The sequence below is a fragment of the Cnephaeus nilssonii genome (genome assembly GCF_951640355.1).
Source record: "Cnephaeus nilssonii genome assembly, chromosome: X".
Taxonomy (NCBI): domain Eukaryota; kingdom Metazoa; phylum Chordata; class Mammalia; order Chiroptera; family Vespertilionidae; genus Cnephaeus; species Cnephaeus nilssonii.
The window spans coordinates 26449410-26475981 of NC_137071.1; the positions used below are offsets into that span (position 1 = coordinate 26449410).

Sequence of the window (26572 nt, forward strand, 5' to 3'; positions counted from 1 at the left end):
CAGGACACGCATGTATGGAGCAGGACTTGATTCAGTGGGGCTTTGGTGCTCTACCAGGTATACCGATTAATAATGTGAATTTTTTTTTCAATAGATGGAGTTACACATATGTTGATATATATGAGATTTGATATGTATGCTATTTTGTTGTATTGACAATAAGCTTCAAAACTTCATATGTCAAATTTGCTGAAGGTGTTAACATTATAGATATTTTTACACTTAAAAATGTCAAATTTCTTGCCAAAAATAGAGCATTTGTGGGAAGTTTAAATTCATTATTTTGAAGAAAAGTGCTGCTGAATACTTCGGGAAGCTTATGGTAAACATGCTCCATCTCAAGATACTTGTGAATGCTGGTTTAAATGCTTTAAAAGTGATGATTTTGAGAGAAACCAAGATGGCAGCATAGATAAACACCTAAACTGCAGCCTCGCACAACAATTTCAAAAATACAACTAAAAGACAAAACGGACATCATCCAGAACCACAGGAAAGCTGGCTGACTGGAAATCCTACAACTAGAAAGAAAGAGAAAACCATAAGGAAAATCAGAGGAGCTGTAAAAGACTGAGGAACAGAGACACGGGCGTGCGCGTGCAGAGAGGACGGAGCCAGAGAGGACGGGTGGCTGAGTGCCTGGCTGGCATTCTCTAGCAGGAAGGAGATAAAAGCTCCGGACTGCGCTGAACCCTAGTACCGGGCGAGACCCTGGGGACCCAGGCTCATACTGGGGGAATCTGGACTGTAAGGCGGAAACTCAGGGGAGCGGCGAAAGGCAGAGCTCCGGAGGCACACACGTGAATGCACGCAGAGGATGGAGTGTTGAGTGTGCCACAGGATTGCTCAAGCGGGAAGGACACAAAAGCTCCAGACTGCGCTGAACCCCAGGTCCGGGCGAGAATCTGGGAATCCAGATTCATTGGGGGAGAGACTAGACTGTTTGGCAGCAGGTGAAACTCGAGGGCACCTTTCTCTCAGAGGTGCTTGCAGCGAGTACCCGAGGGACACTGAGACTCAGGAACCTCACAGGGCGGGGCCAATGGGAAGCCAAGGCTGTAGGCTCCACCCAGAAGCTTCAACCTGAAACTCTGCCCCATCCAAGCTGAGCACAGAGGCTTTTACAATTTTGCAAGTCTAGTTGAATAAGGCTGTCTCCCGGCGTATACACAGCTGATCCTCACAGCCAATTGGCCTGGAGGTCAACTCCTCCCACTGATACCAACAACAATCAAGACTTAACTACAACAAGGTTGTACACACAGTCCACAAAGGGGGGCACGAAGAGTGTCCACCTCAGGTAACTGGGGAGGCCGAGCCACTGGCCCATATAGGATAACTAGCACACAAAGCTACCCTACCAACTCAGGGAAGCAGCAAAAATGCGAAGACAAAGAAACAGATCAAAAACCAAAGAAATGGATGGAAACAAATGACTGGACATAGAGTTCAAAACCACGGTTATAAGGTTTTTCAAGAATTTGCTAGAAAAGGCCGAGAAATTTAGCGAGACCCTCGAGGATATGCAAGAGACTCTCAAAGATATGGAAAAGGACCAACTAGAAATTAAACATACACTGACTGAAATAAAAAAAAAATATTATACAGACACCCAACAGCAAACTAGAGGAACGCAAGAATCAAGTCAAAGATTTGAAATACAAAAAAGGAAAAATCACTCAACTGGAAAAGCTAAAAGAAAAAAGAATCCAAAAATAGGAAGATAGTGTAAGAAGCCTCTGGGACAACTTCAAGTGTACCAACATCAGAATTATGGGGGTGCCAGAAAAAGAGAGAGAGCAAGATACTGAAAACCTATTTGAAGAAATAATGACTGAAAACTTCCCCCACCTGGTGAAAGAAATAGACTTACAAGTCTAGGAAGCACACAGAACCCCAAACAAGAGGAATCCAAAGAGGACCACACCAAGACACATCATAATTAAAATGCCAAGAGCAAAAGACAAAGAGAGAATATTAAAAGCAGCAAGAGAAAAACAGTTAATTACCTACAAGGGAGCACCCATAAGATTGTCAGCTGATTTCTCAACAGAAACTATGAAGGCCAGATGGGAGTGGCAAGAAATAGTCAAAGTGATGCATAGCAAGAACCTACAACCAAGAGTACTCTACCCAGCCAAGCTGACATTCAGAAATGAAGGCCAGCTAAAGAGCTTCACAGATAAGAAGAAGCTAAAGGAGTTCATCACCGCCAAACCAGTATTATATGAAATGCTGAAAGGTATTCTCTAAGAAGAGGAAGTAGAAGAAAAAGGTAAAGATAAAAATTATGAACAACAAATACATATCTATCAACAAGTGAATTTAAAAATCAAGTGAATTAAAAATCTGATGTACAGAATAAACTGGTGAATATAATAGAATCAGGGGCATAGAAAGGGAGTGGACTGACAACTCTCAGGTGTAAAGGGGTGTGAGGGGTGTGGGAAGAGACTGGACAAAAATCGTACACCTATGGATGAGGACAGTTGGGGGGAGGTAAGGGAAGAGGGTGGGATGGGAACCAGGTGGAGGGGAGCTCTGGGGGGGGGGTAAAGAGGAACAACTGTAATAATCTGAACAATAAAGATTTATTAAATAAAAAAAGAAAAATACATTTAAAAAAGTGATGATTTTGATGTGAAAGACAAAGAACATCCAGGTCTACTGAAAAAGTTTGAAGACCAACAATTACAAACATTATTGGATGAAGATGTATGTCAAACTCAAAAACAACTTGCAGAAAGATTAAATGTTGCTCAGCAAACAATTTCTGATCATTTACAAGCAATGGGAAAGATTTCAAAGAAAGGAAAATGGGTGTCACATCAACTGAATGAAAGACAAATGGAAAACCAAAAAGTCATCAATAAAATGTTGCTTCAAAGTCATGAAAGAAAGTCTTTTTTGCATCGAATTGTGACTGGTGATGAAAAGTGGATTTATTTTGAGAATCCCAAATGCACAAAATCATGGATTGATCCCGGTCAACCATCAACATCAACTGCAAGGCTAAATCACTTCGGAAAGAAGATATTGCTCTGCATTTGGTGGGATCAGGAAGGTGTGGTGTATTATGAGCTTCTGAAACCAAGTGAAACCGTTAATACTGATCGCTACTGACAACAAATAATCAATTTGAACCACACTTTGATTGTGAAATGACCAGAATGTGCCAGAAGACACGGCAAAGTAATTTTGCTTCATGATGATGCACCATCACACACTTTAAAACCAGTTAAAGACATTTTAAAAGATCTTGCCTGGGAAGTATTAACCCACCCACTATATTCACCAGACCTTGCTTCTTCAGATTACCACTGGTTCCGATCGATGGCACACGCACTTTCTGAGCAGCACTTCAAAACATAAGAAGAAGTGGGAAATTGGGTCTCTGAATGGTTTGCCTCAAAACAAGAAAAGTTCTATTGGGACAGATCCACAAATTACCTGAAAGATGGGGGAAATGTGTAGCTAGCGACGGAATTACGTTGAATCAGTGGTTCTCAACCTTCCTAATGCCGTGACCCTTTAATATAGTTCCTCATGTTGTGGTGACCCCCAACCATAAAATTATTTTCATTGCTACTTCATAACTGTAATTTTGCTACTGTTATGAATTGTAATGTAAATATCTGTGTTTTCCGATGGTCTTAGACGACCTTGCTAGAGGTTCTCAACCTGAGAACCGCTGCTGCAGAGCCTAAGACCATCGGAAAACACATATATTTACATTATGATTCACTAACAGTAGCAAAATTACAGTTATGAAGTAGCAACGAAAATAATTTTATGGTTGGGGGTCACCACTACATGAGGAACTGTATTAAAGGGTCATGGCATTAGGAAGGTTAAGAACCATTGCTTTGAATAAAGCACTTTTGATGTTTCTCTTAAAATTACTGTTTTCTTGGATTACAAAATCCGCATTATTAACCTGTACGCCTGGTATGTGTCTGTCCCTTGAGTGTATTGCTCATGCACACGGTAGAGTTGGAATCTGGTATCATCCGAAGCTGTCCATCAGGTGCACTGGCTCTGGGGCCTCTATAGAGGTGCATAGTCAGCCACTGCCTTTGCTTTGTCTGGGGCCAGCCAGCATTACCTCCAGAGGATCTGCAGATGGCTGCTATTGTATTGGGTTTAGATATGTTCAGGAGAAGCCAAGCTGTGAACCTTGGCCAGCCACTGCTAGTGTCAGGCCTGTGGCACACTGAGTCCAGCTGCTGTTTGTTCCAGCGATTTTAGGAAAGCCTAAATCCTGAGCCAGAATAGGCCATTCATATGGTAAAGACACTGCAAACAACTTGGGTGTGGCTGCAAATTGGGTGGGGAAGAAACTCATGGAATCACCAGGTGGGGACAAATAGTATGAGCCAGGTAGATGGAGTCTCAGATATGGTACCTGCCAGTCAGCTCTGTGAGGGAAGTTCCCAGCACTTTAACTGGGAGAAAGCTGTTCCTGAGTTCTTGTCCTGATGCCACACGATTTAGTTCATCCCCGTATGTCCCTGGACTCTTTAAGCTGCTGCCACAGTGCTAGAGCTCAGAGGAAATGAGTCCAAGTAAATCTGTGTGCAAGCCTTTTTAAGAGAAACTGCCTGGTACTCTTGCATCCTCTGTGTCACTCAGCCACATTCTCTGCTGGTTTTTACAGCCCAGAGTTATGGGGATGCCGCTTCCTGGTTCTGAAATCCTGGGTTAGGGGTCTGGTGTGGAGCTGGGATCTGTTGCTCCTCATGGGAAGCCTCCTCAGCCAAGATATCTCTTCTGATTAAAAACACACATATGTGGGTGTCAGACCAGCCTGTTCCATGCCTCAGTCGCTCCTGCCCAGTCTGTATGTGCTTTTCTTCTTTAACTCTCTAGTTGTAACACTTCCATTCAGTCAGATTTCTGGTGGTTCTGAATGATAGTTGTTCTGTATTTTAGTTGTAAGTTTGATGTGATTTTGTGAGGATGCAAGTACCACCATTTACCTACATTGCCATCTTGGTTCCTCAAATGGAATAATCTAGTAAACATTCTTAAAATTACTTTTGAGGATTGATGGGAATATCTCTCTTTCATGACAGCAACTCAGTTTTTCAAACATAAGCATCAAATGGTGAGTCATTTAAAAAAATTAACAAAGTGCATGCAAAATTGTAAAATAAATAAATAAAAGGTCAGATGTCTTTAATCAAGCATAATAAAAGGGCTTCAGGATTATGTTCCCAGCCACAGGCACAGACATATTTCAGGCTGATTATGTGATTTATAACATCAAATAAACAAGCTTCAGGTAAGCATTATTTTTTACTATAAAAGTAACTTAAAGCCAATATGAATCTATTCTGACTTGAGGAAATGTGGATGCAATATACAGTACTGGGATGTTAATTGAGTTAGTATCTGACCTTTATATGTACATCAAATAAACAAAAATCATTTTACCTTTATTATCTCTTTGGAATTTTTTTATGGTTGGTCCATTTTCCTGATCAACAATAACTTCCTCTCTATTATTCGACATCATAACTGTAAATAAGAGATATAACTGAGTGATTTTCTTGCAAATCACTCAAAAGAAAAGCAAAAAAGCAGTATATAAATAGCCACTTTATTTCAATAACAACTAACATTAATTTTATGTACTTCTTTTAAAACAATAAAAACATTTGTGTTGATCTGATAATATAATTTACAAATCAATTAACTGCTTAATTATGTGATTTTAAAAATAAAATTAATATATTAGATATATAACTGCCAAAATAAATCCTTTTTTAAAAATATATTTTTATTGATTTCAGAGAGGAAGGGAAGAGGGAGTGTGAGAGATAGAAACATTAATGATGAGAGAGAATCATTGATTGGCTGCCTCCTGCATGCCCCCTACTGGGGATCGAGTCCTAAACCTGGGCATGTGCCCTTAACCAAAATCGAACCCAAGACCCTTCAATCCTCAGGCTGACTCTGTATCCACTGAGCCAAGCCAGCTAGGGCCAACATAAATCCTTTAAATCATTTTAAATATTTCTTTTTTTAAATGTGTATGCAAATTAGCTATTTAACTCTGTAATTAATACTTCCCAAAATGCTTCTGAATAAAATTTACCACTTAAGTTCATGAATTTAAAATAATTATGCATTGTGTCACTCTATAGAGCCTTGCACATATATGCAGTAAAATTAATAGATAAAATATAACTTTCCATTAATTATTATGTGTTTCTGCACAAAATTTTATATTTAAAGAGGGAAATCATGCCAATTTTCATAGGTTATCATTTAATTTTCTTTAATTATGTTTTATTAAAACATTATATAGTTTTATAAATAATATATGGTCACTTTAAATTAAAATCTTCAAAGCTTTTTTTTTTTTTCATTTATAGACAACCTCACTATCTGCTTGGATGATTTGGAATGTGATTGAAAGCCTAATTACTGCCAGAGAAATTAGAAATGTTTTATGTTGTCTAAATTTTTTTTAGAGTATTATATTCCTTTGGAAATATTTGATTTTACTTTGATTCTTTTATGATATATCCATCATAGAGTACATTTCCCTATGTGCTCTGCTTTTAGCCAGAACTCCACACATAATTATCTTCCCCACACATAAATAAATAAATAAATAAATAAATAAATAAATAAATAAATATCTCCCTTTCCTCTCTTCTCAGTTACTCATTAAAACAACGATTATCTCCGTAGAAGAAAGTGTGTCTTGGTTTTTTGATTCATCTGAATCTGCTTATCTTACACAGACTCCCTCCTACCAGTTGCACACAATGTCGTACCAAACAGTCTGGTTCCACAGAACAGTAAAGCTAGGAGATCACTGTCAACTCTTCTAGGAATTAAACTTACTCCCTTAGGAACATTAGCCTCACGTTCTAGCTTAGTGGTTCTTAACTCTGGCTGCACATTAAAATCTTCTAAGGTGATACTGAAAAGCAAAACAAAATACTGAGTCCAGGTTCTATTCCAGCTCAGGTAAATCAAACTCTTAGCATGTGGCCTGGATCTTCAGATTTGTAAGTGCTCCACAGGTGGTTATAATGAGGATCTAGATTTGAGACCCACTGTGCCCACTGTAAAGCTAAAAAAAACCCATAAACAACATGTAATGTTGACAGGCTAAGCAAGACTTGGATGAATTTCCACAAAAGAGAAATCATATTCATTCTTCTCCAGCACAAATTCAGAACCTAACACCTTCCCTAATCCCTCAATTCTTCTCCTCCCAACCCCACCCCACCCCTGGGTAGAAAAAGCATTATTTTGGAAAGGCTTGAAGAAATCATTATTAGGAATTCTAAAAATTTAGAGTTCAAATAAACAATGCCCCTATAGAAAACTAAAAGAAGCTCAGAATTCATTTTTCCCTGAAGGAAATAGATACTTAGGAAATTGGATTATGTAGGTTCAGAAGATTAACAAATATTTTACCTAGCTCATGATTATATACTAAATGAGAATTTGTTACAATTGAATTAATGCACTTAGTAATGTCTGTATACCCTAGTAAGATCAGACAGAAGGAGATGATAAACAAGGTAAATGCACACATTAAAAAATAGTGCTTATTCCTCACTTTTCCTTATCACTTTAAAATTCTGTTTTTCCACACATTATTTCATTTGACCTCACAAAAGTTGACTCTATTAGGCAGGACAGTAATTATTTTCATATTATATAAAGTGGTGGTGGTTAAGTGTCATAATCAAGATTTCCTACCTAGTTAGTGCCAGAACTATGGCTAGAGTGAAATCTTTAATATGCCACATCACTAACAGTAACAGTATTCTGAAATTGTGTCTATGGTGTAAGATGTCTAAGACAATGAAAAATTGTAATGAAAAGCATATCAAATAGTTGTGATCCAAGATTTGAAATTGTAGCAAACTATACATTGATTGACTTTTTAAACACTGAAACAATAAACTGCCTAAAGGACATTTTAACTTCAATTTTAAAGGATGTTGTGAATATAACAAATTTATTGTATTATACTAGCTGTTAAAAAACCAACATATTAAACTAACAAATACTCTACAAAATTACCATGATATTATTTCCATGAGATCCAGTGATACAGTAAATGAAAGCACTACCAGAAAACAAACTTTCAATATTTTAAGTTTCATTTTGTTATTCATATTGCTTCAGCAATAAAAAAATGACCACTTCAAAAAGCCATTTATACTAAGGCAGCATCAGCCCCTCCAGCTTCTTTTCCCCCTCTATATTACCTAATGAAGGATTTCTTGAAATAATATCTTTAAAATCCTTTCTTCAGGTGAAATACTCACCCATTCTGTCTGAATGGTGATCCATCTGAGAAGGAGAGCTGGATACACTGCTGCTGGGGTGGGAGGAGGTCTGGCTCCCAGGGCGATGACTCTCTTCCAGAGAGGGAGCAGGAGAAGGACTCTCTGGGATCCTTTCCTGACACAAAAGAAAGCACAAAGGGAAATTCCATCTGTGCACCAAGATTTTCATATTGGTTGAATTCATAACATTTGAAATTTTGATCTCTCACTTATCCTGAAAGCATGCTCATCCACAATACCTGGTCTTAAAAACATATCTTTAAATAAAAGCTTATTTTTCTTATAAAATTAATGGAATATAATGAAAGTTCAATAAGAGAAGAAACTAAAAGGACTCTATTCCATGTCAGATACATAGTAGAGGCTCAATAAAAGTTTGTTTCCATTTGTTTTCCTAGAAAATTCAAAAAGATTATAAATCTGGGGGCATGGTGAATGTTTATTGTTATTGTAAGCACTTCCATTGACATAAAGTTCATGCCAAGGTCTGGAGAGTGATCCTACTCTCTAAGTAAGAAGGAGATATCTCAAAAATAAACATTTGAGAACTCTGGAATGAAACTTGCAAATATGGCAACTAGTACATGTTTAGCCTTTCTGCACAGACAAACAATATGGACTTAATATACCTGCAATCTATCAGACCTTAAGAATTTATGTTAAATTCTTAAAACAAAATGGTTTAGTTGTCACAGGATACAATAATTGGTTTTCCACAGTAACATTAAGACCTATCAATATCAATTCCTTTGTATTTTTGAGTGTTTTTAGTTTGAAATAATAAATTTGAACAAAAACGAAATATCTATTTTACATACTTGTACAGTAACTGCTATGGCTTTCAATATTTCTGTAATTATGAATATTGCTATAAAACTCTTAAGTTGTTTACTATATTTATGCACCATAAATTGATGAATAAATCTAGCAACTATTTAGTTAATTTGATCAATAAAAGAACCAAATTGTGTTTTTTATGCATATATGTAATCAATGTGACTGGGAGATAGATATGCAGGGATGGAGAATATTTTCTCTATAAAATATTTAATTTATTCATAATAAATTTCTTAAATGTGTCCATTTATAATAACAACAACAGTATTCTAATCATAATAATATTAAAGTTAATTTGTTAAATATGTGCTTGTATATTTTCACATTGATTTTGCATGAGTTGCCCAAAATTTATATAAATCCCATAAAGAAAAACTGTTTGTTGAGTGATATCAAGGAATTGTAGCATGTGAGATTCCCTTGGACTCTCCCCCTGTAATTTCAACAATTTGAACAGCTAAAACTCAACAAAAGACTCCCTGCTCAACATACAGACACACTGAGAGATCCACATATTGAAGCATCAAAAGGTGGGAAACTAATATGAAACAGGTGAGACAAGAAGGAAGGAGGGCTTAGAATAGCAGTGGATGCAGCCCTGCAGTGAGGATCCCAAAGCAGGGCTCATCCCAGAGAGGGGAGGAAGCCAGTTGTGGCTCATTCTTCCTTCAGCTGGGAGAAGCAGAGAGACTGGGTGGGAACTCTTGTGGGAGTGAGCAATGCAAGTTGCAACTGAGCCAAGAGAACTGGGCAAGGACAGAGCACAGAGGCTCTGCCACAGCTCTTGGGTGGTTGACACTTCAGACAAAGAAAGAAAGCCATAGAGCTTTTTATACCAAGTGGCTGAGCACATTATCTGTAAAGTCGAGAACTGTTTCTACAGAATCACTATTTCTCCTCAGCAAAGTGTACACTCTATTACTTATTCCCAGTTGTGGCACACTGGGAGAGTTTCCAGGTCACCATTACCAAGAAGGCGAAACAAAAAAGGCAGCCAAATACCCCTAGACAACACCAAGCCCAAGTACGGCAGCTGCACTGACAGCATCCATGGGCATTAGCTATGGGATTTCACAGAGCTAAAAAATTTGTGATTCACCACCACCTACTGAAAATAATAGAAAGAACTCTTCATAGTTGACATAATTGATATCTAATTGTCACTCATACATAGATGCCTAGACAGAGAAGGAACCCATCAAACACCATGAATAACCATGGTAGCAAGGAAGCTCAGAAAGAAAATAAAAAGTCTTCAGTAAGCAAGTTTGAACATATGGAAATATGTGATATAAATGGCAGAGAATTCAAGATTGCATTTCTTAAAATACTTAATGAGATGTGAGAAAATACAGAGGCAATTTAATGCACTCGGAAAATTAATTAACAAACAAAATAAGTACTTTACCGAAGAGATTGAATTTTTTATAAAGAACCAAACAGAAATCCTAGATATGAAGAATTCAATAAAAGAGGTCAGAAATGAACTTGCAAGCATAAGAAATAGAGCCAATCAGATGGATGAAAGAATTACTGATATCAAAGATAGAATTCTAGAAATGACACAGAGGGAAGATGAGAGAGATGTGATAAATAAATAAATAAATAAATAAATAAAATAAATAAATAAAACTCTATAAAACTACCTAAATCACAAAAAGTAATAAAAGAATAACGGACATACCAGAAGAAGAAGAGAGGAAGAAGGGAACGGAAACCTATTAGCACAAATAGTTAATGAGGACTTTCAGAACACATGGAAAGAGCTAGATCCTTGAATTCAAGAATCAAACAGCCTAAGTGCCCATCAGCAGATGAGTGGATTAAAAAACTGTGCTACATCTACACAATGGAATACTATGCTGCAGTAAAAAAGGAGTTCTTACCATTTGTAACAACATGGATGGAGCTGGAGAGCATTATGCTAAGTGAAATAAGCCCAGCAGAGAAAGATAAATACCACATGATGATCTCACTCATTTATGGAATATAATGAACAACATAAACTGATGAACAAAAACAGATCCAGAGACAGAGAAACATCTATCAGAACGTCAAACCTCAGGGAAGGTAGGGGATGGTGGGAGTAAGGGGGAGAGATCAACCAAAGGACTTATATGCATGCTCATAAGCCTAATCAATGGACAGAGACAACAGGGGGGTAAGGGCATGAATAGGGGGTTGAGGGTAATGGGGGAATAAGGACACATATGTAATACCTTAATCAATAAAGAAATTAAAACAAAAAAGAAGCAAACAGAATACCTGATTATTTCAATCCAAAGAGGCCATCTACAAGGCATATTGTATTAAAACTGTCAAAATTTAATGACAAAGAAAGAATTATCAAGGCATCCAGAGAAAAGAAGGAAGTGACCTATAAAGGAAAGCCCATCAGGTTATCATTGGACTTCTCAGCAGAAACCCTATAAGCCAGAATAGGGTGGAACCAAATATGCAAACTACTGGAGGAGACAAATTACTAGCAAGAATAATGTATCCAGCAATGTTATATTTTAAATATGAAGGAAAGATAAGTATTTTCCAGACATACAGAAGCTGAGGGAATTTATCACCAGAAGACCTCCATTGCAGGAAATACTCAAGGGGGTGATTCTACCTGAAACAAAAAAACAAAAGGTCACCACACTACTAGTAAGTTCACCAACAAACTTACAGCACAAACAGGGATAATTTGTGACCACAAAAACATAAAAACATAAAAAGGGAGAGGTAAAGGGTCTGAATTTGCAAGAAAGATGGAGATCAGATGCACTCAAAAGAAAAAGAAAAACCTACTCTATATATGAAACTTTCTTTTTTATAAACCTAAAGATAACCACAAATAAACACTGAGACACATTTTTCAAAAAAAAGACAAAACAGAAAAAAGAAGTATGGAATATCAGCAAATAAAAAAATCATATAGAAACACAAAGGAAAAGAACCAATGGAGGCACAGAGCTACCAGAAAATAATAGATAAAATGGCAAAAGGAAATCCTCATACATCAATAATTACCCTCAATGTAAAAGGCCTGAATTCACCAATAGAGAGTTCAAGAGTAGGAGATTGGATCAAAAAATAATCCAGATATAAGAAGAAAAATGGTGACGGAATAGACAGACGGGTCCTGAGCCTTATCCCAGAGCAGAAAGAAAGAACAGCTGAGGGTCGCACGGGGAGTATTTGTTGGTGAGTTAAGGGACAGCTATACACCAGGAGAAGGTGGGGGACTGCTGGACGGGGTTCCCCTGACTGGGCAGCCCCCACTGCTGCTGGGTCCCCTCCCAGAGCTATGGGCTCAGATGCAGAGACCATGCCATCTTGAAGGGGAAAGTGGATCTTATTGGAAGTGTGAAAATCTACAACTGCGGCAACCGCCAAACAGCTGTGAACCCCAGAACACCGGTCCCCAATTGGCGCAAACATGCGGATTGAGAGGAGCTCTACACTCCACCACAGAAAGGTCAGATTTCACCTGGGATAAGGAGAGAGAGAACTACATAAACAGACATCTGGAGAAGAGAGACGATGGGGAGACAAAGAAACAGCCCGCATATGAAAGAAAAGCAGGCATCACCAGAAAAGGAAGTAAACGAAATGGAGGCAAGCAACCTGTCAGAAAAAGAATTCAGAGAAATGGTCATAAGGTGGCTGAAAAGAATGGAAGACAAATTCGACAATATGAGTAAGAACCAAGAGGAAATGAAGAAGAACCAAGAAGAAATGAAAAATGACATCGCTGCTGTAAAGAACTCAATAGAAAGCATCAAGAGTAGACTAGAAGAAGCAGAGGACAACATCAGTGAGATAGAAGACAAGGTGGGAAAAAATACCCAAGTAGAACAGCTTCTAGAAAAAAAAATTAAAAAGCAGGAGGAGAGCCTAAGGGAACTTTGGGACAACAGGAAACAAAACAACATCTGCATTATAGGGGTTCCAGAAGGAGAAGAAACTGAGCAAGGAATAGAAAACCTGTTTGAAGAAATAATGACAAAGAACTTCCCTGATATAGGGAAAAAACCCACAGAAATCCAAGAAGCTCAGAGTCCCAAGCAAAATGAACCCCAAAAGACTGATGCCAAGGCACATTATAATTAAACTGGCCAACACCAACGACAAAGTAAGAATCTTAAAAGCGGCCAGAAAGAGACAGAAATTTACCTACAAAGGAACCCCTATCAGATTAGCAACTGATTTCTCAACAGAAACACATCAGGCCAGAAGGGAATGGAATGAAATATACAAAGTCATGCAAAGGAAGGTTCTGAATCCAAGAATACTGTACCTAGCAAGGCTATCAATCAAAATTGAAGGTGAAATCAGGAGCTTCACAGACAAAAAAGGGCTAAGAGAGGTCATCACTAACAAGCCAGCAATGCAAGAAATGCTAAAGGTTCTGCTGTAAAAAAAAAAAAAAAAAAAAGGAACACAGGGGTAAAGAATAAAAATGGCGACAAATAAGTACCTATCAATAATAACTTTAAATGTAAATGGATTAAATGCCCCAATCAAAAGACATAGGGAAACGGATTGGATAAGAAAACAAAACTCATATATCTGCTGTCTACAAGAAACCCACCTCAGAAAAAAAATGCACACAGACTGAGGGTGAAGGGATGGAAAAAGGTTTTCCAGGGGAATGGAAATGAAAAACAAAAACTGGGGTAGCAATACTTATATCTGACAAATTAGATCTCAAAGTGAAGGACATAACAAGGGATAAGGATGGCCACTTCATAATACTAAAGGGAGCAATCCAACAAGAAGAAATAACTCTGGCAAACATATACGCACCCAATACAGGAGCACCCAAATACATAAAAAAAACTCCTGGAGGATATCAAGGGAGAGATTGACAGCAATACAATCATAGTAGGAGACTTTAATACCCCACTATCACCATTGGAGAAATCCTCTCAACAAAAAATCATCAAAGAAACATCAATCCTAAATGACTCACTAGGCCAGATGGAATTAATTGACATCTTCAGAATATTTCACCCCAAAGCCACAGAATATACATTCTTCTCAAGGGCACATTGGTCATTTTCAAAGATAGACCATATGTTGGGACATAGCCAAAGTCTCTTCAAATTCAAGAAGATAGAAATTATATCAAGCATCTTCTCAGATCACAGAGGCATAAAACTGGAAATCAACTACAATAAATACAATCCAAAGAAATCAAACACATGGTGACTAAACAGCATGCTATTAAACAATGACTGAGTTACCAGAGAGATCAAGGAAGAAATAAAAAACATCATGGCAACAAATGACAATGAAAACACAACAATCCAAAATCTATGGGACACAGAGAAAGCAGTCTTGAGAGGGAAGTTCATACCTCTATAAGCCTACTGCAAAAAAACAAGAAAAAATGGTAATAAATTACCTAACCCTACAACTGAAAAAGTTAGAAAGAGAGCAACAAGAAAAGCAGAGTGTAAGCAGAAGGAAGGAAATAATAAAGATCAGAGCAGAGATAAATGACATAGAGACCAAAAAAACAATACAAAAGATCAACAAAACCAAGAGATGGTTCTTTGAAAGGATAAACAAGATTGATGAACCAAGGATCACCAAGAAGCAAAGAGAGAGGACGCAAATAAACAAAATCAGAAATGAAAGAGGTGAAATAACAACAGACCCCACCGAAATACAATGGATTATTAAAAAATACTATGAACAACTCTATTCCAATAAACAGGACAACCTGGAGAAAATGGACATATTCCTAGAAAGATATAACCTTCCAAAAATCAATCAAGAAGAATCTAAATAGCTCAATAGGCCAATAACTATGGACGAAATTGAAGCAGTCATCAAAAAGCTTCAGGCAAACAAAAGCCAGGCCAGATGGCTTCACAGGGGAGTTTTACCAAACATCCAAGGAAGAACTAAAACCTATCGTTCTCAGACTATTACAAAAAATTCAAGTGGAAGGAACACTTCCAAGCTCCTTCTATGAAGCCAGCATCACCCTAATACCAAAACCAGATAAAGACAACACAATGAAAGAGAATTACAGGCCACTATCCCTCATGAACATAGATGCCAAAATCCTCATCAAAATTCTAGTAAATCAGATCCAGCAGTATATCAGAAAGATCATAAACCATGACCAAGTAGGATTTATCCCAAGAATGCAAGGATGGTACAATATCTGCAAATCAATAAATGTGATACATCACATAAACAAATTGAGAGATATAAATCACATAGTCATATCAATTGATGCAGAAAAAGCATTTGACAAAATCCAACACCCTTTCTTGATAAAAACTCTCAGCAAGGTGGGAATAGAAGGATCGTACCTCAACATAATAAAAGCCATATATGATAAACCCACAACTAACATCATACTCAATGGGAAAAAACTAAAACCATTTCCCCTAAGAACAGGTACAAGACAGGGATGACCATTCTCACCACTCCTGTTTGACATAGTACTGGAAGTATTAGCCATTGCAATTAGACAAGAAGAAGAAATAAATGGCATCCAAATTAAAAAAGAAGAAGTAAAGCTGTACTTATTTGTAGATGACATGATATTGTACATAAAATACCCTAAGGACTCCATCAAAAAACTAATAGACTTAATAAATGAATTTGGCAATATAGCAGGATACAAAAGTAACGCCAAAAACTCTATGGCATATCTATACAGCAATAGTGAACTTACAGAAAGAGAAACTAAAAAAGCAATCCAATTTACCATCACACCAAAAAAATTAAGATACCTAGGAATAAACTTAACTCAGGAGGTAAAAGACCTGTACTCAGAAAACTACAGTACACTGAAAAAAGAGATAGAGGAAAACGTAAACAGATGGAAGAACATACCATGTTCATGGATTGGTAGAATCAATATAATTAACATGTCCATACTACCCAAAGCAATTTATAGATTCAATGCACTCCCCATCAAAATACCAATAGCTTATTTCACAGACCTAGAAAGAACTCTCCAAAAATTTATCTGGAATAAAAAAAAACCCTGAATAGCCACAGCAATCCTGAGAAAGAAAAATAAAGTAGGGGGGATCGCAATACCAGATTTCAAGCTGTATTACAAAGCCACTGTTCTCAAAACATCCTGGTACTGGCACAAGAACAGACATATAGATCAATGGAATAGAATAGAGAATCCAGATATCGACCCAAACCACTATGCTCAATTAATATTTGACAAAGGAGGCATGAACATACAATGGATTCAAGACAGTCTCTTCAATAAATGATGTTGTGTAAATTGGACAGATATATGAAAAAAATGAAACTAGATCACCATCTTACACCATACACAAAAATAAACTCAAAATGGATACAGGACTTAAACATAAGATGGGAAACCATAAAAATACTAGAGGAATCCACAGGCAGCAAAATCTCAGACATATGCCAAAAGAACTTCTTCACTGATACTGCTCCTAGGACAATGGAAGTTAAAGAGAAAATAAACAAATGGGACTACATCAAAATAAAAAGCTTTTTCATAGCAAAAGAAACAATCAACAAAACAACAAGAAAGCCCACTGTATGGGAGAACATATTTGCAAATGTTATCACTGATAAAGGTTTAATCTCCAACATCTACAGGCAACTTATACAACTTAATAAAAGGAAGATAAATGATGCAATAAAAAAAATGGGGAACAGACCTAAATAGAACCTTTTCAAAAGAAGACAGAAGGAAGGCCAAGAGACACATAAATACATGCTCAATGTCACTAATTATCTGAGAGATGCAAATCAAAACGACAATGCGGTACCATCTCACACCTGTCAGAATGGCTATCATCAACAAATCAATAAACGACAAGTGTTGGCGAGGATGCGGAGAAAAAGGAACCCTCATGCATTGCTGGTGGGAATGCAGACTGGTGCAGCCACTGTGGAGAACAGTATGGAGTTTCCTCAAAAAACTGAAAATGGAACTCCCATTTGACCCATTAATCCCACTCCTAAGAATATATCCTAAGAAACTAGAAACACCAATCAGAAAGGATATATTCACCCCTATGTTCATAGTGGCACAATTCACCATAGCTAAGATTTGGAAACAGCCTAGGTGCCCGTCAGCAGATGACTGGATCAGAAAACTGTGGTACATCTACACAATGGAATACTATGCTTCCATAAAAAAGAAGGAATTCTTACCATTTGCGGCAACCTGGATGGAACTGGAGGACATTATGCTAAGTGAAATTAGCCAGTCAATGAAAGAAAAATATCACATGATCTCACTCATTTGTGGATAATAAAGAACATTATAAACTGATAAATAAAAAGATAGATACAGAGACACTAAAGCATCAAATAGACTGTCAAATTACAGTGGGAGGGTTAGGGAGAGGTGGGGGAGATAGGATATCAACCGAAGGACTTATATGCATGCATATAAGCATAACCAATGGTTGCAAAGCACTGGGGGGGTGAGGGCATGTATGGGAGTGGGGTTGGGGGGGTCAAAGGTAAGATATGTACACATATAATAACGTAATAAAAAATGAAAAAAAAATCCAACCATATGATGCCTATAAGAGACATGTTTAAGCTGCAAAGACAAGGGTAGATTCAAAGTGAAAAGCTAGAAAATGATTCTCTAAACAAATAACATCCACAGAAAACCAGATGGAGCCATACTTATATCTGACAAAAATATCTCAAGATAACAAAAGTAACAAGAGACAAAGATGGATATTCTATAATGATAAAGAGGACACTACATCAAGAAACATAACACCATTTAATATATACTGTATGTACCAAAGCAGTGAGCACTGAAAATATAAAGCAACTACTAACAGAACTAAATTGAGAAACTGACAAAAATAATCATACTAGGTGACCTAAATACTCCATTAACAGCTCTAGATAGGTCATCTAAAAAGAAAATCAATAAAATTATTGTCTTAAATGACACATTAGACTAAATGGACATAATTAATATTAACAAAGCCTTTCATTCCAGAGAATTAGACTATACATTCTTCTCCAGTGCACATGGAACATTCTCAAGGATAGACCATATGTTGGGTCACAAAACCAGCATCAACAAATTTAAGAACATTGAAATCATAGCAGGCATATTGTCTGACCACAATGCTTTGAAATTGGAAATCAACTGCAAAAAGGAAGTTCAAAAACAACACACACACACACAGATATGTGGAGATTAAACAGCATACTACTGTATGATGGGTCAAAAAAAGAAAAAGTGAGATCAGCAGATATATAGAGACAAATGAGAATGACTTATCCAAAACTTCTGGGATGTAGGGAAAGCAATAATAAGAGGGATATTTATCTCATTACAAGCCTATCTCAAGAAACAAGAGAAATCCCAACTAAACAGCCAAACAGTATATTTTAAAGAACTAGAAAAAGAATAGAGGAACTAAGATGGCAGCATAGGTAAATGCCGATACTTGTATCCTCTTACAACCACATCAAAATTACAACTAAAACACAGGCCAACCATCATTCAGAAACCACATGAAATGTGGCTGAATGGAAGTCCTACAACCAGAGAATTAAAGAAAAAAGCACATTGAAACTGGTAGAAGGGTGGAGGTATGGAGCAGGCTATTCTGACACCCATGTGTGGTGTGTTTTCATTTATTTATTTATTTACTTACTTTTTCTATTTATGTGTGGCGTGTTTTTAATTGGGAAGGATATCATGGCTGAGAAGGTCTCCCATGAGGAGCAAGAGATCCCAGCCCAACACCAGACCCCCAGCCCAATGTTAAAGTGCCAAGAAGAGAAGTCCCTGTAACTTTGGGGTGTAAAAACCAGTGGGTATTGTGCCTGAGTTGTTACTGGTGAGAGGAGGAGATGAGGAGCCCTTGGTTTTTGTCTTCAAAGGGAAAGATTTCAATCAAGAGACAAAATATAGAAAACCAAGCAAGAATTTATTGACCTCAGCAAAAATATATTTAGGAAAGTAAAACAAGAAGGGCATAGAAGAAGCAACAGGAGAGTCTAGGCTGGGCTTCATAAGCTCTGGGCAGTTAGAGGATGGGGTGGGGAGGCTTTGCTCCCCTGGTTGCAAGTATCATGGGATCCATTAGAGGTTATGGGATACATGGGGTAGGAGGAGAGTGAGTAGGGAATGGAACGGGTATACTTCCTGAAGGGACAGCATGCTGGGACCTTCATTTTGAGGAGTTTTAAAGGCTGGGCATTTAGGGGAGGTCTTAGGAGCGGATCAATAGAATATTTATCAGTTTTATGCTGATGTACCAAAATGAGATTTATTCTCTTAATATGGCTGTCCTTGGGTGTGGCTGGTAAATGGCACTTAATTGGATTTCTGTTACCTGCCTCCCTGAGTAGGGTGATTTAAGCTATATACTCTCTGCTTGTGAAGAAGTACAAACCACTTACTCTGAAGTGTCCTTAGTTTAGGGAAGATAGGATATACTAGGTAGTTGCAAACTGGTGCTACACCTCCTGTCTTAGTTTCTCTATTCCTCTTGTCATGGAATTTTCTTAGATTCTAATATTCTATAACATCCCCACTCAGAGACTTCTACCTCTAAAATATTTTAGCAGTGATGAGGGAGGGTTGTCTGTCTTCAGTAATTGCTTTGTGCTGGAAATTGTTATAGTCCCTGTCTACATTAGCGTATGAAAGTCTCTCTCCCTGTCTGATCTAAGGGTGACAACAAAATGGGATTTGAGACTGGAATAGAGAGGACCTTGGTTGATTTTTCTAAAGTAGGGATGGACAGAAATTCCTGAAGTGTCATCATTTCTACATGGAGTCTCACTTCAGCAAATCTACAGATTCAATGCAAACCCTATTAAAATACCAACAGAAAATTTCAAATGTCTAGAACAAATGCTCCAAAAAATTATATGGAACCCCAAAAAATAAAATTAAAATTAAAAAAAAAACTCAAATAGCTGCAGCAATCATGAGAAAGAAGAACAAAGTTGGAGGTGTCACAATACCAGATATCAGGTTGTACTATAAAGCCACTGTAATCAAAACAGCCTGGTATTGGCACAAGAACAGGCATATAGATCAATGGAACAGAACAGAGACCACAGAAATCAACCCAAGCCATTGAGCTCAATTAATGTTTGACATAAAAGGCAAGAGCATATAATGGAGTCAAGACAGTCTCTTCAATAAATGGTGTTGGTAAAACTGGACAAATACATGCAAAAAATGAAACTAGCCCACCAACTTATACCATATGCAAGAATGAATTCATAATGAATAAAAAACTTAAATGTAAGTCATGAAGCCATAAAAATCCTAGAAGAAACCATAGGCAGCAAAATCTCAGACATCTCTCATTACAACATGTTTATGGATACATCTCCTAGGACAATGGAATCTAAGGAAAAAATAAACAAATGGGATTACATCAAAATAAAAAGCTTCTGCATAGCAAAAGAAAATCCTATATAATAAAAGGCTAATATGCAAATTATCCCCTCAACTGGGAGTTTGACCAGGAGTTCAACCAGGGGGTGGGGCCATCCAGCCAACCGCCCACATCCCCTCCCCCCAGCTAGCCTGGCCCAATCGGCTGATTGGGGCAGGCTGGCCAGACCCCATCCATGCATGAATTTGTGCACCAGGCCTCTAGTATCAACAAATGAAAAGGAAGCCCAAGTATGGGAGAACATATTTGCCAATGATACATCTGATAAGGGGTTAATATCCAAAATATATAAGGAACTCATATAATGTAACCAAAGGAAGACAAACAATACAATTAAAAAATTGGCAAAGGACCTAAATAGACACTTTTCCAAAACAGACATACAGATGGCCAAGAGACATATGAAAAAATGCTCAAAGCCACTAATCATCAGAGAGATACAAATTAAAATGACAATGAGGTAACACCTCACACCTGTCAGAATGGCTACCATCAACAAATCAACAAGTGACAAGTTTTGGCAAGTATGTGAAGAAAAGGGGAGCCCTGCCTGGTACACTGCTGGTGAGAATGCAGACTGGTGTAGCCATTATGGAAAACAGTATGGAGTTTCCTAAATAAATTAAATGTAGAACTGCCATTTGACCTAGTGATCCACTTCTAGGAATATATCCTAAGAAACCAGAAACATCAATCAGAAAGAATGTATGCACCCCTATGTTCATAGCAGCACATTTTACAATAGCTAAGATCTGGAAATAGCCCAAATGCCATCAGTAGATGAGTGGATCAAAAAGCTCTGGTACACTTACACCTAGAATACTGTACTATGCAGCAGTAAAAAAAAAAAGGATCTCTTACCCTTTGAGATAGCATGGAGGTACCTGGAGAGTATTAGGCTAAGTGTAATAAGCCAGTCAGAGAAAGACAAATATTACACAATCTCACTAATATGTGGAATCTAATGAATAAAATAAATTCATGAATAAAATCGATCCAGAGACATATTAGTATGGAACAGACTGAGGAATCCCAGAGAGAAGGCTGGGGAGGATGGGTGGGTGTGAAGAGATCAACCAAAGAACTTGTATGCATATATGCATAATCCATGGACACAGATAATAATAGTATGCTGAAGGCCTGGGGCAGGGAGTGGGGGCAGGCTAGAAGGAGTGAATGGATATAAAGGGGGGGGGGGCATATGTAACACTTTCAACAATAAAGATCTAATTTAAAAAATAAGGAATATGCCTATGAAAAAAGCATGAAAAACAAAGGTTAATGATCACAGCAAAATATAAGCCAGTTTGTACGTCTGTAAGAATGTCAGAAAAGAGAGCTTAAGGTTTCTTTTGATGGAATGAAAACAAGCAATGACTATTTGGTAGCATCTGATGCTCAGGTAAATTCTGTAGGGTTGAAATTATATCAGCAGGTCTTAATAATTCTAAGTCAAAGGGTGGGGGGTGGGAAATAAAGCATTAGCTTGGAGGGTGAAGACAACTAGAAGAATTCAGTAATTAGTTATTTATAGGTAAATATAATAATTTAGAGGCAACCTACTACACTAGAGTCCAATATCCACATTTGGGCATTGTGTTTTCCATTGAAACAGAATTTTTCTCCCTATCACCCTCATTTTTATCAAAGAGACTACATTTGATCCAGTTTTAATTTGACCTGATTATTTGTATAAACACAATAAGAATAGCAACTAATTACATAAGCTTTTAAAAATCTGCTTTGCGGAATTTCATTCACAAGAAATCTTCAGACTGTACTATAGTCAGCCCCTTGGGGGCACAGAAGCCAAGCCACACAGTTCCCATCCAGTTTTGCCTGTAATGCCTATAGATTTGGGTGGATTTCTCAAGTTCTTGGGGTCCCCAAAATGTCTAAAATTCTTTCTTTGCCATCTCCCAGGAAAGCAGACTTCCTTCCTTATCTGGAAAGACTACCATGAACCATGTGAATAAGCAAGGCACCAGGCCATTTTCCCCAAAGGGCATTTACTGGCTTTAAAGTCAATCTCAATTCCTTGTCTTTCTGGTGACATCCAGATTTCTGGTATGTCTCTCTCTTTTTTCCTTCTTTTTTCTTTATTGATTAAGGTATTACATATGTGTCCTTATCCCCCCATCCTCCCCCTGCTCATGTCCTCACCCCCCTAGTGTCTGTGCCCCTTGGCTATGCCTATATGCATGCATACAAGTCCTTTGGTTGATCTCTCCCCCTTACCCCCGCCCTTCCTTACCTTCCCTCTGAGGTTTGACAGTCTGATCAATGTACGCCTCTCTTGATCATGACATTCTAGTCAAAGATTTGGTTATTAAAACTGTGAGGGTTAACTTGAAAAGCAGGCAGATAGGGCAGGGTCCAGTGGAAAACAAAGGCAGGTGGAGAATGGACAAGGGCAGACATGGCAGTTTGAGCCAACTTAATCATAGGAACCAACCAAGCAGAAGTAATAAAATGTTTCTGGACTCAAAGAGGGAGGAATGGGAAACCAAGGGAGGGCCTGCAACAATGAGGTGTACTGACACAGAAACAGAGAAAGTTCAGCAAAGGAACAAAGAAAGAACATATAGAAACAGGGCAAGTTCAGGTCTGTTGCTGAGCAAGAACAATTGAGGGAATCAATCAGGTGATGACATGGATAGATATAGAAGCAGGTTTGTAGTAAATATATATCCCTGGACTACAAGGCTTTATGTGGCAACTCATTATTGGGCTCCCCTCCCCATGTGGGGAGTCTGAATCTGCTTGAAATAAATTTTCCACACTTTTGCTCAAATCTTCTGGTCTGAGGAGCTCATTCTTTGGTGTCGCAAGACATGACCCTGGGGAAAAACATTGGCTAATTGTTTAAGTTATCAGAACCACAATTGGAACCTGGTTTTATGTGTCCTATTATAAAGAGAATAAATTTTTATTGGATTTATGCAAACAAACATATTGTCATGAAAATATTTACTTATTGAGAGTTGTCAAGTTCTGGAGGTATTAGGTAGAGAGAAAAACATAAAATGTCTTAATATTGCTTATTAGGGTATATTTTATCTATCTCTCTTTCTCTCTGAAGTCAATAAAAATATATTTTATTTTTTTTAATTTATTTTTTTTTCAATATTTTTATTAAGGTATTATATGTGTACATATCTTACCATTGCCCCCCCCACCCCACTCCCATATATGCCCTCACCCCCCAGAGTTTTGCATCCATTGGTTATGCTTATATGCATGCATACAAGTCCTTTGATTGATCTCTTATCTCCCCCACCTCTCCCTAACCTTCCCCCTGTAATTTGACAGTCTGTTTGATGCTTTACTGTCTCTGTATCTATCTTTTTGTTCAAGTTTATAATGTTCTTTATTATCCATAAATGAGTGAGATCATGTGGAATTTTTCTTTCATTGACTGATTTATTTCACTTAACATAATGTTCTCCAATTCCATCCAAGTTGCTGCAAATGATGAGAATTCCTTCTTTTTTATGGCAGCATAGTATTCCATTGTGTAGATGTACCACAGTTTTCTGATCCAGTCATCTGCTGACGGGCACCTAGGCTGTTTCCAAATCTTAGCTATTGTAAATTGTGCTGCTATGAACATAGGGGTGCATATATCCTTTCTGATTGGTGTTTCTAGTTTCTTCGGATATATTCCCAGGAGTGGAATTACTGGGTCAAATGGGAGTTCCATTTTCAGTTTTTTGAGGAAACTCCATACTGTTCACAGTGGCTGCACCAGTCTGCATTCCCACCAGCAGTGCACGAGGGTTCCTTTTTCTCCGCATCCTCGCCAACACTTGTCGTTTGTTGATTTGTTGATGATAGCCATTCTGACAGGTGTGAGATGGTACCTCATTGTTGTTTTGATTTGCATCTCTCGGATAATTAGTGACGTTGAGCATGTTTTCATGTGTCTCTTGGCCTTCCTTCTGTCTTCTTTTGAAAGATTCTATTTAGGTCTGTTGCCCATTTTTTTATTGGATCATTTATCTTCCTTTTATTAAGCTGTATAAGCTGCCTGTAGATGTTGGAGATTAAACCTTTATCAGTGATGCCATTTGCAAATATGTTCTCCCATGAAGTGGGTCTTCTTGTTGTTTTGTTGATGGTTTCTTTTGCTGTGAAAAAGCTTTTTATTTTGATGTAGTCCCATTTGTTAATTTTCTCTTTAGCTTCCATTGCCCTAGGGGCAGTGTCAGTGAAGAATTTCTTATGGCATATGTCTGAGATTTTGCTGCCTGTGCATTGCTCTAGTATTTTTATGGTTTCCCGTCTTATGTTTAAGTCCTGTATCCATTTTGAGTTTATTTTTGTGTATGGCATAAGTTGGTGATCAAGCTTCATTTTTTTGCATGTATCTGTCCAATTTTCCCAGCACCATTTATTGAAGAGACTGTCTTTATTCCATTGTATGTTCATGCCTCCTTTGTCAAATATTAATTGAGCATAGTGGTTTGGGTCAATATCTGGATGCTCTATTCTGTTCCATTGATCTATATGTCTGTTCTTGTGCCAGTACCAGGCTGTTTTGAGAACAGTGGCTTTGTAATACAGCGTGAAATCTGGTATTGAGATCCCTCCTACTTTATTCTTCTTTCTCAGGATTGCTGTGGCTTTTCGGGGTATTTTTTTATTCCAGATGAATTTTTGGAGAGTTCTTTCAAGGTCTGTGAAATATGCCGTTGGTATTTTAATGGGGAGTGCATTGAATCTATAGATTGCTTTGGGTAGTATGGACATTTTAATGATGTTGATTCTACCAATCCATGAACATGGTATGTTCTTCCATCTGTTTACATCTTCCTCTATCTCTTTTTTCAGTGTCCTGTAGTTTTCCGTGTATAGGTCTTTTACCTCCTTAGTTAAGTTTATTCCTAGGTATCTTATTTTTTTTGGTGCGATGGTAAATGGGATTGCCTTTTTAGTCTCTCTGTCTGTAAGTTCAATATTGGTGTACAGAAAGGCCATAGATTTCTTGGAGTTAATTTTGTATCCTGCTACATTGCCGAATTCATTTATTAAGTCTATTAGTTTTTTGACGGAGTCTTTCGGGTTTTTTATGTACAATATCATGTCGTCTGCAAATAAAGACAGCTTTACTTGTTCTTTTCCAATTTGTATGCCTTTTATTTCTTCTTCTTGTCTAATTGCAATGGCTAATACTTCCAGTACTATGTCAAACAGGAGTGGTGAGAGTGGGCATCCCTGTCTCGTTCCTGTTCTTAGGGGAAATGTTTTTAGTTTTTGTCCATTGAGTATGATGTTTGCTGTGGGTTTATCATATATAGCTTTTATTATGTTGAGGTATGAGCCTTCTATTCCCACCTTTTTGAGAGTTTTTATCAAGAAAGGGTGTTGGATTTTGTCAAATGCTTTTTCTGCATCAATTGATATGACTATGTGATTTTTATCTTTCAATTTGTTTATGTGATGTATCACGTTTATTGATTTGCGGATATTGTACCATCCTTGCATTCCTGGGATAAATCCTACTTGGTCATGGTGTATGATCTTTCTGATGTACTGCTGGAGCCGATTTGCTAGGATTTTGTTGAGGATTTTGGCATCTATGTTCATGAGGGATATTGGTCTGTAATTCTCTTTCATTGTGTTGTCTTTATCTGGTTTTGGTATTAGGGTGATGCTGGCTTCATAGAAGGAGCTTGGAAGTGTTCCTTCCACTTGAATTTTTTGGAATAGTCTGAGGAGGATAGGTTTTAGTTCTTCCTTGAATGTTTGGTAAAACTCTCCTGTGAAGCCATCAGGCCCTGGGCTTTTGTTTGCCTGAAGCTTTTTGATGACTGCTTCAATTTCGTCCATAGTTATTGGCCTATTGAGCTATTTAGATTCTTCTTGATTGATTTTTAGAAGGTTATATTTTTCTAGGAATATGTCCATTTCCTCCAGGTTGTCCAGTTTGTTGGAATAGAGTTGTTCGTAGTATTTTGTAACAACCTTTTGTATCTCAGCGGGGTCTGTTGTTAT

At 37.6% G+C, this 26572-nt stretch overlaps 1 protein-coding gene across 1 annotated transcript in view; it reads right to left on the reverse strand.

Moving 5' to 3' along the window:
* The window catches only part of DACH2 (dachshund family transcription factor 2), a gene marked incomplete at both ends in the record, with an annotated part of 865383 nt that overhangs the window by 150936 nt on the left and 687875 nt on the right, over window positions 1-26572 (reverse strand). Inside the window, 2 exons of the mRNA XM_079765880.1 lie at window positions 5437-5520; window positions 8304-8439. Of these exons, the coding sequence (XP_079622006.1) occupies window positions 5437-5520; window positions 8304-8439 (220 nt within the window). The remainder of the gene's footprint in view (window positions 1-5436; window positions 5521-8303; window positions 8440-26572) is intronic.